Genomic DNA, 12,069 nt, shown 5'->3' with positions numbered 1-12,069 from the left:
TCAGCAGGATAAGAAGTTAAAACCAAAACAGGGAAATGTACAGTGCAATATTGACAAACTGGCATACATGACAGTGTGCCACATGGTGAATGTCCATTTAAATAAATGTTAGAGAAAGAAAATAAACTTAGGATAGCCAGGACAATTACAGAATGAAATTCCCTTTTTCTTTCATTGTGTTTCTTCTTTTTCCTCAAAAACAGTAACAGTAAGCTTAAGTTTTCTACAGTACTTTCTGGTACTGTTGTCACATATTATAAACCAAGTTTAGTTGTAGTTTGTTTTCGTTGTGCTGACTTTTTACAGTCGCTTAGAATAACTGGTACTGCGTACTAGCTAGCATGACAGAGTTTATATACTGCTGGGCGGGTGCTATGAAGTTACTGATAGTAAATTTTATTTTATGCTTAAGGTTAGTTTCTCAAACTCCTCAGTCTTAACAAATTGTGCCAATCCTTACATGTTGCACCAGGCTGATTTATCATCAAAAGTGGAGAAGTCTGTGACAGAGGAGACAGAAGAGCAGGAGAGAGAGATGGAGCAAGAGAGAGAAATAAAAGAGCAGGAGAGAGAGATGGAGATGGAGAGATGACTTTATGTCATCCATGAGGGATGCATTTGACATATGTTTCACATATTATAGCCCAACAAGTTACTTATAGCAATTTAAATACGAGCAATCAGTTTTTGGCAAATACCGGAAATCAGTTTTTGGCAGACAATCACTTTTTGGCACAACACCGGCTATTGCAGTTAATAATACAACAGCTTCTTGCCATTTTTTGTGTTTCTTTTTATCGCTGTGTAACTGAGTTCAATTGAAAGCCTGCATGCGCTAGTACCGCTTGCCACAAGTTCCCAGAATCCTTTGCGGTTTTACCCCTGAATGACGTCACATTTTTGGTGGGCCGGTCTCTAGTCAAAATGCCCGGGCCGATTTTTTGTCCCAGTCCAGCCCTGGTTTGTTGTGACCCTTTCAGATTCTTCTCTGCTTCCTGCAGCATTGATACAGACGCCACATTAAACACAGTCCAGGTGTCTTCCTGTGCTTACCTGATGAGAGCTCTGCTGCATTCAAGGCCCGTGGTATATCTTCAGCCCTGTGTCAGATACAGATGAGGTGTTCACTGTAAATTGGACGTTTTGTTACTTTGAGTTTAGAATTTTAATTTAAACAACAAGTTTGGCTTCCAGCAATGTAATTGAGATAAATTATTGATATATAACGGTGTGTTCACACCGAACGCGATGGACGCGAACAAAACGCCCCAAACGCCCCTAATTTGACGCGTGCACATTCGCGCCTCAACGCGTGTCCAAGAAAAATCCATAGCGTGAACCGGAAATGTGGGAGGAATGTGGGAGGAAGTTGTGCCAGACCGGTATATTTGCAAGATGGCAGCTGTCGAGCTAGCGCTTGAAGAGAGAGTCTCCCTTCTCTATGTACTGTGGAGAGCAGAGCAGCGGCGTAAAAGACGTCCTCGCCGTACCTGGGTCCATCAGGTCCTCCAGAGGCGTGAGCAGTTTGGTGAGTTTCACCATTTGCTCCAGGAGCTGCGCCTGGATGACGGCCGATTCCAGCGATATCACCGGCCAGTTTGAGGACCTGCTTTCCCTCGTCGGTCCCAGCATCGCCCGCCTAGACACCAATTACAGGCGCTCAATCCCACCTGTCCATCTGCCTGAGGTTAGTAAAAGTATTTAATACGGTAGTCCTTTATTGATACCTGTGCTAATATATGCTAAACCATCCATTTATACACTGCTAACATGGATGTGCTATGCTAACAGTGAATGCTCTCGGTGTTTACTGATAGCAAACTGTGGTACGGAGACGACTGTTTATAATATTTCTAGTGATACTCAGAAGCTCTCATCAAGTCCCGATTTAATTCGATTTATGCTGTTATCAGTGTTTGCAATGATAGCATGGCTGTGGTGTCACATCAATGTATGCGCTCGGTGTTTGCTGATATCAAACTGTAGCATTAGGACCACTGAGTTAACCCTTTGTAGTGATACTCACTCCTTTTTATTTAGACCTGGTTTAATTCTGGGATAGTTGAATATTTGTATATAATCCCTGCAGCTGTCAGACTCTATAACAGGGGTCACCAGCCTTTATTAAAACAGAGTTAGATAAAACTGAACAGTTTGGTTCATCTTTAGTTACATGGTTCTATCTTGATAAGCTATGTCTTATCACAGATTCATTTTTCAAAAATATTAATGATTTAAGCAAGGAAAGGGCTACATGTCAACATACAACTCTTTATTTCTATTAATGTCTTGCTTCATTCCTACCTGATTGACATGTTTAGGAATTATGAGTGATTGGCACACTGTAGTGGCAAAAGTTGCTACCAATCAAATTATGATATGTTAAAGTTAAAACAAAACACAACTGTTTTAGATATTATCTAATATACATTTTGTAATTATCCTTATAATTACAAAATTTTTTATGTAAGATTTATGTTTTGTGATTTAAATCTGACATCACAAAAGTATTTTGGAATTTGAATAATGTATTTTGTAACTGCAGTACACATAATACTAATTTTGAACAATTTTGTCCAGGTTCCTTGTCACCGGGGACTCCTTCACGACCAAGCGTTCAGTTACAGAGTCAGTGTGTCCACGGTGAGCCAGATCACCCGCCAGGTAGCGACGGCCATCTGGGAACTGTGTAGTGGACGACTCCATGGCTGTGCCTTCACCTGGAGACTGGCGGTCCATCACAGGGGGATTCCAGGAGCGCTGGAACTTCCCACTCTGCTGTGGATCTCTGGATGGGAAGCACGTCCAGACAAAGGCACCCCATATATCATATAGGAGACACACACATTGATATACACTAAATATTTATTTCATTTCTTTTTTTGTGGTTCCCAAATTTATGCACCTGCTTGATTTTGTTTAAACAATTATTGCACACTTTTTTTTTAAATCCAGTAAACTTCTTTTCACTTCTCAAATATCACTGTGTGTCTCCTGTATGATATATTTAACTGACATTTTTTATTGTAACAACCAACGATTTATACAGGAAAATAATGTCTATTAACAATGTTGCCCAAACTTTTGCATCCCACTGTATTAGTATATTTTGTCATTAGTATAATATGAAATAAATTCTACATGTGTCAAGTCGTGTGCCAACATTTGCTGTGTAGTAGAGCTGAGACATTAGTCATTATAAAAATTTATTTGAAATAATATTAAAATTCTCAAACAGAAAAACATTAAACATAAATCTATAAAATGTAAGTATTTACAGAGAGACAGGAATAAAAAGGACCCAGCTGCTCTCCAGAGCAGGAACAAGGCTGAGGAGGAAATGCTCCATTGGAGACTGGTGTGGCCTCTTCAGGGACACCAGGATGGCCAGCTCCACCGCCGATGGACCGTCCTGGGACCCGTCCCTCATCTGCCTCGGAGCCGTCCTCCTCTGTGGGCCTGTAAAACAGCACAAAACACAAAGAAATGAGAAGGCTGCTGCTAGATTTTAATTTCAACATTGAGAAAAAAAACAGGATATAATTAGATTGGTTGTAGATATTTAGTAAAGGTGATCACAAGGCAATCCCACTGACTAAAAAGGTATCAGTGCTTGCTGTACATACCTGTGGGTGCAGCAGCAGGAGCTCAGGGACTGGGGAGCCAGGAGAAGCAACAGGGGATGCTCTGCTGCAGAATCAGTTGGCTCTATCAATACAGTATTAAATGTTAACATGTTGAATATAATCAGAGAAAGTATATACAGTGGTCCCTCATTTATTGCAGCAGGGGTTCTCAGAATAACTAGCCCCTGGCCACGCACTTTATACACTGTTTTCCCCACACACATGAACATTGGTCACAGTTCTCACAATTGATTCTCAAAGTGCAAACCTTTGTAGATTGCAAAACGTAAAAGTATTATTATGCCGCGGTTTGTCTTCATCTGCCTGCCACTTTCGTGCGCCTTTTTCCCTCGCGGTGCAGGTGTTTATTTCCGAATGAGGCTCATAGTTATGGGTATTTTTGTGCTGTTTTTTCTATTGGACGTGATGGTTATCAAAACCAAACATGATAAATTTGGCAAGCGCAGGAGACACCACACGGAGGAGATTTGTCAATCAGGCTGCAGAATGCAATGCTGTACTGTGCAAAAAAAAAGAAAAGAAAAAGAAAATCAGCGAAAAAGCGAAGCAGTGACGGATGAACAGCGGGACCACTGTGTGCTGTTTATTAATAAACAAAATATATTCCTATATGACAACATGCATAAAAGCAGAACGGTATTTGTACGTCAGTCGGTAGACGCGTAACACGCGTATGCACAAAATGCAACACAAAAACTCACGCGCGTGGTTTTTTTCGCGAGTCAAACGCTCCAAACGCGCTAGACTGACGCACGTTTCAGGCATTTTGGCGTTTTCGCGACGCAAATCTGCTTCCGAATTTTCGCGGGAGCCGCGATCGCGGGTCATCGCGCTTTTCCATTGACTTTACATGTAAACCTGACGCTCTATTCGCGTCCATCGCATTCGGTGTGAACACACCGTTATTGTCATATTCTCTGTTCAGCACTTCTCTGTCCTGTGGCAGCTCTCGTTCGGTTCACATTGATTCATTTCTTTTAGTTTTGTCGGCTGAATTATGAGTAAAGTTCATAAATACACAATTTTTCCAGATTCTTTCATAAACATGAGCTAAATGTAGCTAAATGTAGCTACAATTTAGCTACAATGTAGCTACATTTAGCTACAATGTAGCTACAATGTAGCTAAATGTAGTTACATTGTAGCTGAATGTAGTTACATTGTAGCTAAATGTAGCTACATTGTAGCTAAATGTAGCTACATCGTAGCTGAATGTAGTTACATCGTAGCTAAATGTAGCTACATTGTAGCTAAATGTAGCAACAATGTAGCTAAATGTAGCTACATTGTAGCTAAATGTAGTTACATTGTAGCTACAATGTAGCTACATTCAGCTACATTGTAGCTACAATGTAGCTACATTTAGCTACAGGCCCGCCCACTTTTGGAAGTGGGTGGGCCTGTCTGTGATTGACAGGTCTCCGCCCCTGGTTTATTATTCAGACAGTTCACTGAGCTCAGATCAGCTAAGCTCATTTTCTCAGGTCAAGTCTGTCAAATCAGCGATCCTGGTAAAACTCCTGAGACCCACCTGAGCTCTTCAAATGTATGTAAAAGTATAAAAAACTGCCTCCACCTGTGAGACTCTGTTAAACTATCAGATCTGACATATTTCAGGACGCAGCTTTTAACTCTGAGAGGAAAGTAACTGAGTTCATGACAAATACCATGTAAGTCAGCGAGTACAAACAGCTGCTCTGCTTTAGGATCAGATTTTAAAGCCTTTATTCAAATATTTCATTCCACAATCTGTGAAAGTGAAAGTGTGCATGCTCCTTGTTTCCTCAGTTATTCCCAACAGGACGAACGGAAAGGCTGATGAAAAACAGGAAATACAAGCGAGTGAATTTTTATCTGAATTATGCTGAAGCTCCCTAATAATGATCAGTGCTAGCACCTGCACAGCACACTCACCTGTCCACCGTGTTTACCTGCAGCTCACAGGAACCAGGTGGAGTTCATGTCTGCACCAGGTCGGCCATCACATCGTACAGTTTATTTATTAAGGTTTCAGTGTTTCTGCTGAAACCGGCGTCAGAGCGTGGGCTCATCAGCGCGGCGTACAGAGGCTGAGAAGTCCTGAAGTCCCGCCTATCAGGAGACCGTTGTGCCGACTCGCTGTCGAGGCCTAACCTGCGCTGAAGACGGTCGCGTTCAAGACCAGGCATCAACAAAATCACCTACTGACCAATCAGATCGCTCCGAGTGCAGGTGTAAAAAGCTGTTTTGTTGGTCCAAAAGCATCAATAACATCAAACGCAGCATCTGTTTGTCGACGTCATGTTAACCTGTGAGGTGAGCAGATCTGTGTCGGTTCACTGAGCTGAGAAACTTGGAGCATCTGTTTGATACTAGCTCCTCCTGCTCAGAGGAAGAGCTTCCCAGAACTAGAACTTGCTCTTCCTGGACTTCCTGGTTCCTGATGTTGAACAAAAAATTGAAACCTTTTCTGAGTTTGTTGCATAGCTGGACTGGCCATCGGGCATACCGGGCATTTGCCCGGTGGGCCGCTGGCGATTTTTTGTTTTTATGGGCCGATCAATTTTTTTTTCTTTTTTTTTTTTTTTTTTTTTTTTGGAAGGGTATAAATAATGAAAGGTGTTGGATTGGCCAATTGGTCATGATCGAATCTGGGCTGGACCAATTACAGCCGAGGAGGTCGGATGCACCCTCCCCCTTGTTTAGCAATCTTATAGACGAACTAAAGAAAATGGAGGACAAAAAAAGGAAAGGAGGTGCAGAAAAAATTAGGGCCAAAAAGAAACAAGCCCTTCAGGCAGACGCTGCCAAATGTGTAAAAATAACTTAATTGTTTGGCGGTAGCTATGGCAAAGCTTCCACAGATTTAGCAACATCAGCAAGTGGTGGAGGCCAGCAGATGGATAAGCGAAAGGGGAGGCAAGAGGAGGAGAGACCCGAGGCGGCCGCCGGTCATAGTGGCAGAGGAACTGAACTTCAGGACAACAGTCACGTTACAACAGTAACCAACATGAAATACATAAGAAAAAATGCAAATTCAGGAACTATGGCAAAGCTGCATCGAACCCACGCCCAGGAAACGCAGGTCCCCGCACATCCAATGGAGCCACGACGAAGAGGCCAAACAGAGAACGGCACCACAGTCCACAAACAGCGCTGGAGCGGCTCCAGTCGTTGCCACGGAAATGCACCGCCACGACCCTTTGATCCTCCCGATGTCCGCGTCCAGGCCAGCCTGGTCCGTTCCCGCGAAACACGGCAGACATCCACTTCGCCGCGTCATACCTTTTTATGTAACAATCATCATCTGCTCGAAGATACTGCACACTGAGGTCCAAGAGAAGATGTTCGGGCGCCATTTTGTAACGTTGGGTTGTGTTGCGTGGTTGAGAGGAGGCGGCAAAACACCTAGCAGGCTAGTCGGAAGAACACACACCTACGCTGGTATCGGTAATCCACGGTGGTTCTTTAATACGCCTTCTTCAACAACCATATAAAAGCCCGGCTGAACGGCTGCGGCTCAACAACATAACGCCCAGCGTTCATACAACCCAAGCGTTGCAAACAAAACAAAAAAAAGGTCTGGAGAAGAAAACATAAATCCGTCCCTCGTTAAGCACAAGCGTGCAGGCACGTGTCCTCATAATCCCAGAGAGAGAGAGAGCAGTGGCACAAACTGATGACACCATCAACCCTTGACTTGGGTATCTTAAAGAGACACCACACCATTGTGACTGTTACAAGTTACTCAAACTAATCCAACCATTTCGGATTTGTAGAGAATTTGTTGCTGCTTGACTAACATCATGAACTTTATTTTTTTCCACCTCCTCTGAAGAAAATTAAACATTTTTTTCAAAAGTTACACTTTCAGTGTCACTTGTTAATGTGTCACAGTGAGCACTCTGCTGGTGCTATTTTATCACTTCAAATACCCTCTTCTCTTGGATATTAGCATATATCACTGGTGAGACTGCTTAAATCTATTTGTGAGTGAAGAAGTAATCTCTGAATTTGTGGAAATGTTGACACTAGTTGTTGTAGCATTCAGTCCTTCACTCTGACAAGTTATCAGCCAACATTAACGAGTTTGCTCAGCATACTACATCCCAAAACTGCAAGGTTGCAGCTCACAGTCACACCTACCTGCTAATCACAGAGTAAAAAATGTTTAATTTTACTCACCAGACCTTGAGTACAGACATCTTGTACTAGTTGTGCTACATAGCAAAATGTGCTGAAGAGGTCTGTTTTGGTATGCAAATGGAAGAAACAGCTGATGAATTGTCAAAAAAAAGTCAGAAAAAATATGTAGAAAAGTTACCAAAAGTTACTTTCTGTGTGGAGTTTGAATGCTGTTTCCCACCTTGTATGGGTTCTCTCTGGATTCTTCCCACAGTTCAAAGACACGCTACGGTTTACCCTGCCTTTTGGCCTATGACATCTAGGATACATTCCAGACCCTGAACTGGATAAGAAAATGGATGGATGGATTTTTTCCCCTAGTTATTTAAAGACTATGGCACTACATGGTGAGGAGCTAATGAGCTTTAAACTATGTAAACTGGCAAACTCTGATAACACTATTGGAAATCTTTATAAAGACCTCCAAGATGGCGCCAGTGTTCACGGCAAGCCGTCTCCTCCGTATTTGTTTGTTGTTTATTGTCCTTCTTTCTATGTGCTGCTCTGATGTCTCCACGTTACTTGTCTATGATCGCCAAACTCTTTTGAATCTCCGGCCTTTGGACTACCAGACACAAGATTTTAAATGGAGATCTGACAATCCTCCTCCGCTTTCGAAGGACTTTCCTGATCACCTCCGCCACTTACCATCTACCTTCTCTCAAAGGAAATGTTCACGGAGACGGGGTAAACGTGGCGGCATCCGTGTTCGTATCAAGGCCCTTTTAAAGTCCTATGTTGCAATAAATGATCGCTATTCTACAAACATTTTGTCATCTATTTCTGCCCTCCGAGACCATGCTAACTTCAAACTTTTCTGTCATCGCTGGATTCGCCCTGTTGGACCTTATGGTTACCTGGACCTCCCAGCTGATCTTCCACCCGGTCGGTGCTGGGTGCGGTCCTCCAGAGGAGGTGCGAATCTCGGCAACCTTCGCCTGCTGCGGCGTTCTCCTACCAGTAACAGTGTGACCACTCTCCGTATGGCCTTATTAAATACAAGGTCACTGACGAATAAGACTTTTATTTTAAATGACCTTATTCTATCGTCGGGACTGGATTTCTTATTCCTGACGGAAACTTGGCTTCGCCCCGGCGAACTTTTTCCCTTCTCGGAGCTGCTCCCACCTGACTATGCTTTTATTAGCTCACCCCGGACCACTGGAAGAGGTGGAGGGCTAGCTTCAGTTTTTAAAAACAAACTTCGATGTCGGCAGCTGCCACCTGTTCTGTACCGCAGTTTCGAGGTGCAGTTATTGGAAGTGAACTGCATCCCCTCCATCCTCTGTGCTGTGGTGTATCGTCCCCCGAAACTTATTAAGGATTTTCTTCCAGAATTTGCTGATCTACTGGGGAGCCTAGTGCCACGTTATGACCGTATATTAATTGTTGGTGACTTCAACATTCATGTTTGCTGTGAGGACAGTTCGCTAGCTAAGGATTTCCTCGCTCTTATTAGCACCCTCAATTTCACCCAGTGGGTAAGTGAACCAACTCACACTAAAGGTCATATACTTGATTTGGTACTATCTTATGGTCTGGATATTTGCATCACGGACATAGAGGACTCTGGGATTTCAGATCACTTTCCGGTTTTGTTTAATACTGTAGCGAGCGCTGTGGACTTGAACAGTGATGGTCCTGTGCGGCAATCGCGCACGATTAACTCCCAGTCAATCGCCCACTTCATTGATGCTTTCCTTGACTCTCCCCTCTCTGATGCTAACTGTAATGGGGTTTTATCAGCGGATGAGCTTGCTAACCTCTTTTATACTACATGCGCTGACATCCTTAACTCTGTGGCACCTCTGAGAATTAAACGTGCCAAATCCTCACAACCCTGGCTAAATGATACTACTCGCGCCCTTAGGCGTGAATGTCATCGTGCTGAAAGAAAATGGAGGAAAGACAAACTCCACGTCTCTCTGGACATCCTCCATAATTGTCTATCTAAGTATCAAAAGTCTGTTAAAGCTGCCAAATCTGCCTTTTTGTCTAGCATTATTATGACTAATAGCCACAACCCCCGAGCACTTTTTAATACTTTTAATTCTGTGATAAACCCTCGCACTACCACTTACAGGGATGCTTCCCCTGCTCTTTGTGATAAATTCTTAAAGTATTTCTCTGATAAAATCTCAGCTCTAAGGGCTTCTCATCCATCTCATCCATCATCAGTTTTAGACCCAGTTCCAGCCTCTGAATGCTTGACTGTCTTTCAACAGTTTGAGCCAGTGTCTTATTCTGCTTTAAAAGATATAATTGATCATCTCAAAATCTCTGGTTCCCCGCATGATATTCTTCCTTCTCGTTTCTTTAAGGAAGCTTTACATGTTATTGGTCCTTGTATCTTATCTCTGCTGAATGCATCATTGTCATCAGGTTGTGTACCGTCTGTCTTTAAGCATGCTGTTGTGCAACCTATTATGAAAAAGAAAAATCTTGACCTAATTGGTCTCACCAACTACAGGCCGATCTCTAAACTCCCTTTTATTTCCAAAATATTGGAAAAGGTAGTTCTAAAACAACTACAGGCCTTTTTAGATGCAAATGGTATTAATGAAAAGTTTCAGTCTGGTTTTAAACCTCGCCACAGCACAGAGACAGCCTTACATAGAGTTTTTAATGATCTTCTTTTAACTGTCGATTCTGGATATTCTGTGGTCTTAGTTTTACTTGACTTGTCTGCTGCTTTTGACACGGTTAACCACAACATTCTTCTATCAAGACTGGAACATGTTGTTGGTCTCAAAGGTACGGTTTTATCTTGGTTTAAATCCTATCTCTCAGAGAGGTCGTTCTCTGTTGCTATGGGGCAACACTCCTCGGCTTCTGTCCCTATTTATTGTGGTGTGCCTCAAGGGTCCGTGCTCGGTCCTGCTCTTTTCTCTTTGTACATGTTGCCCTTGGGATTAATTTTTAGTAAATACAACATCTCCTTTCACTGTTATGCCGATGATATCCAGATTTATTTACCTTTGAAATCCGATGTGACTGCTTCTTTGCAACCTCTGTTCAACTGTTTGCATGAAGTTAAAATTTGGTTATCACATAATTTTCTTACATTGAACGAGAATAAGACCGAAATCATAGTCTTTGGTAGTCACACTCCGCTAGACCAGTTAGCTGATGCCCTAGGCCCTCTCGCTAGCCATCTTTCGTCCACTGTAAGAAACCTCGGAGTGTTCCTGGATGGCTCTTTTAAACTCGAGAAACAGGTGTCCACTGTGGTAAAAAACAGCTTTTACCAGTTGCGTCAGATTTCCAAAGCAAAGCCGTTCCTTCCTTTAAAGGACCTTGAAAAGCTTATTCACGCATTTATTACATCCAGATTGGACTACTGTAACTCCCTCTACTCGGGCCTCCAACACTCCTCTCTTTGCCGGCTCCAGTTAATTCAAAATGCAGCTGCGCGTCTTTTAACAGGTACAAGAATTCATGAACACATAACTCCAATTTTAGCCAAATTACATTGGCTCCCTGTTAAATATCGTATAGATTTTAAAATTCTTTTGTTCAATTTTAATATTTTGAATAATTTAGCGCCCAGTTATCTTTCTGATTTACTCCATTCATACAATCCCAACAGGGCACTTAGATCGTCCAACCATAGGCTCCTAGCACAACCTAGGACTCGAATGAAGTCGAGAGGCGACTGGGCCTTTGCATCCGTGGCACCCAGACTCTGGAATAACCTCCCCGTTCATATTCGCACTGCCGAGTCTATCCAGTCTTTTAAATTACGTCTTAAAACTTATTTTTTTACTTTGGCTTTTGATTCTGTCTAGTTGGCTGTTTTAGCTTGTTGCGTTGTTACCTATTGTTTGTTGTCCTCTTTTATTGTTTGTTTTAACTGTCTCATGTTTTTATTGACTGTGAAGCACTATGGTCAACACTGTTGTTTTAATATGTGCTATATAAATAAATTTTGATTTGATTTGATTTTGATTTATGAAAAATAAATAAATAAATAAACAATAACAATAATGAACCTAATCCTGGCTAGATATAGTTCAGCTCACTTCAACACACAGCTTGAGCTCTTGAACCAGTCTCTAGGAGAGGGCCTGGATTCTGTTCAAATCTGGAGTTGCCCTTTGTGAGAGGTGGCAGGCAACAGCTGACAGTTCAGAATACCCAGACCTCTTGAATTTACTTCGTGTGGGGACTCTGTCATCTTCAGTGTTGGGTAAGTTACTTTAAATTAGTAACTTAGTTACATTACTAGTTACTTCCATCAAAAGTAACTCAGTTACTT

At 42.3% G+C, this 12,069-nt stretch overlaps 1 protein-coding gene and 1 long non-coding RNA gene across 2 annotated transcripts; one reads left to right on the top strand and one right to left on the bottom strand.

The window, feature by feature from the left end:
- Positions 1-534: 534 nt before the first annotated feature.
- LOC146385107 (uncharacterized) lies at positions 535-3,145 on the top strand. Its single transcript, XM_084930680.1, has 2 exons — positions 535-1,687; positions 2,581-3,145. Exons 1-2 carry the CDS (start codon positions 1,442-1,444, stop codon positions 2,833-2,835), a joined length of 501 nt encoding a protein of 166 aa, XP_084786806.1. The 5' UTR covers positions 535-1,441; the 3' UTR covers positions 2,836-3,145.
- Positions 3,146-5,355: 2,210 nt separating this feature from the next.
- Positions 5,356-6,125, bottom strand: LOC146385106 (uncharacterized). Its single transcript, XR_014800373.1, has 2 exons — positions 5,562-6,125; positions 5,356-5,462 (listed from the first exon to the last, which is right to left on the bottom strand). It is a non-coding gene; the product is annotated as an uncharacterized LOC146385106 (long non-coding RNA).
- Positions 6,126-12,069: the final 5,944 nt, after the last annotated feature.

Source organism: Perissodus microlepis, chromosome 6, assembly GCF_051167445.1.
Source record: "Perissodus microlepis isolate ML-2025 ecotype Zambia chromosome 6, ASM5116744v1, whole genome shotgun sequence".
Taxonomy (NCBI): Eukaryota; Metazoa; Chordata; class Actinopteri; order Cichliformes; family Cichlidae; genus Perissodus; species Perissodus microlepis.
The sequence above is the reverse complement of the archived record's forward strand: the minus strand, read 5'-3'. Positions and strand labels throughout refer to the sequence as shown.

What these genes read in the sequence shown, in the direction of transcription:
- LOC146385107 (XM_084930680.1), top strand. Translation starts at nt 1,442, where the DNA reads ATGTACTGTGGAGAGCAGAGCAGCGGCGTAAAAGACGTCCTCGCCGTA. An exon ending in CACCTGTCCATCTGCCTGAG is followed by an intron (nt 1,688 to 2,580) that starts GTTAGTAAAAGT and finishes AATTTTGTCCAG; the next exon opens with GTTCCTTGTCACCGGGGACT.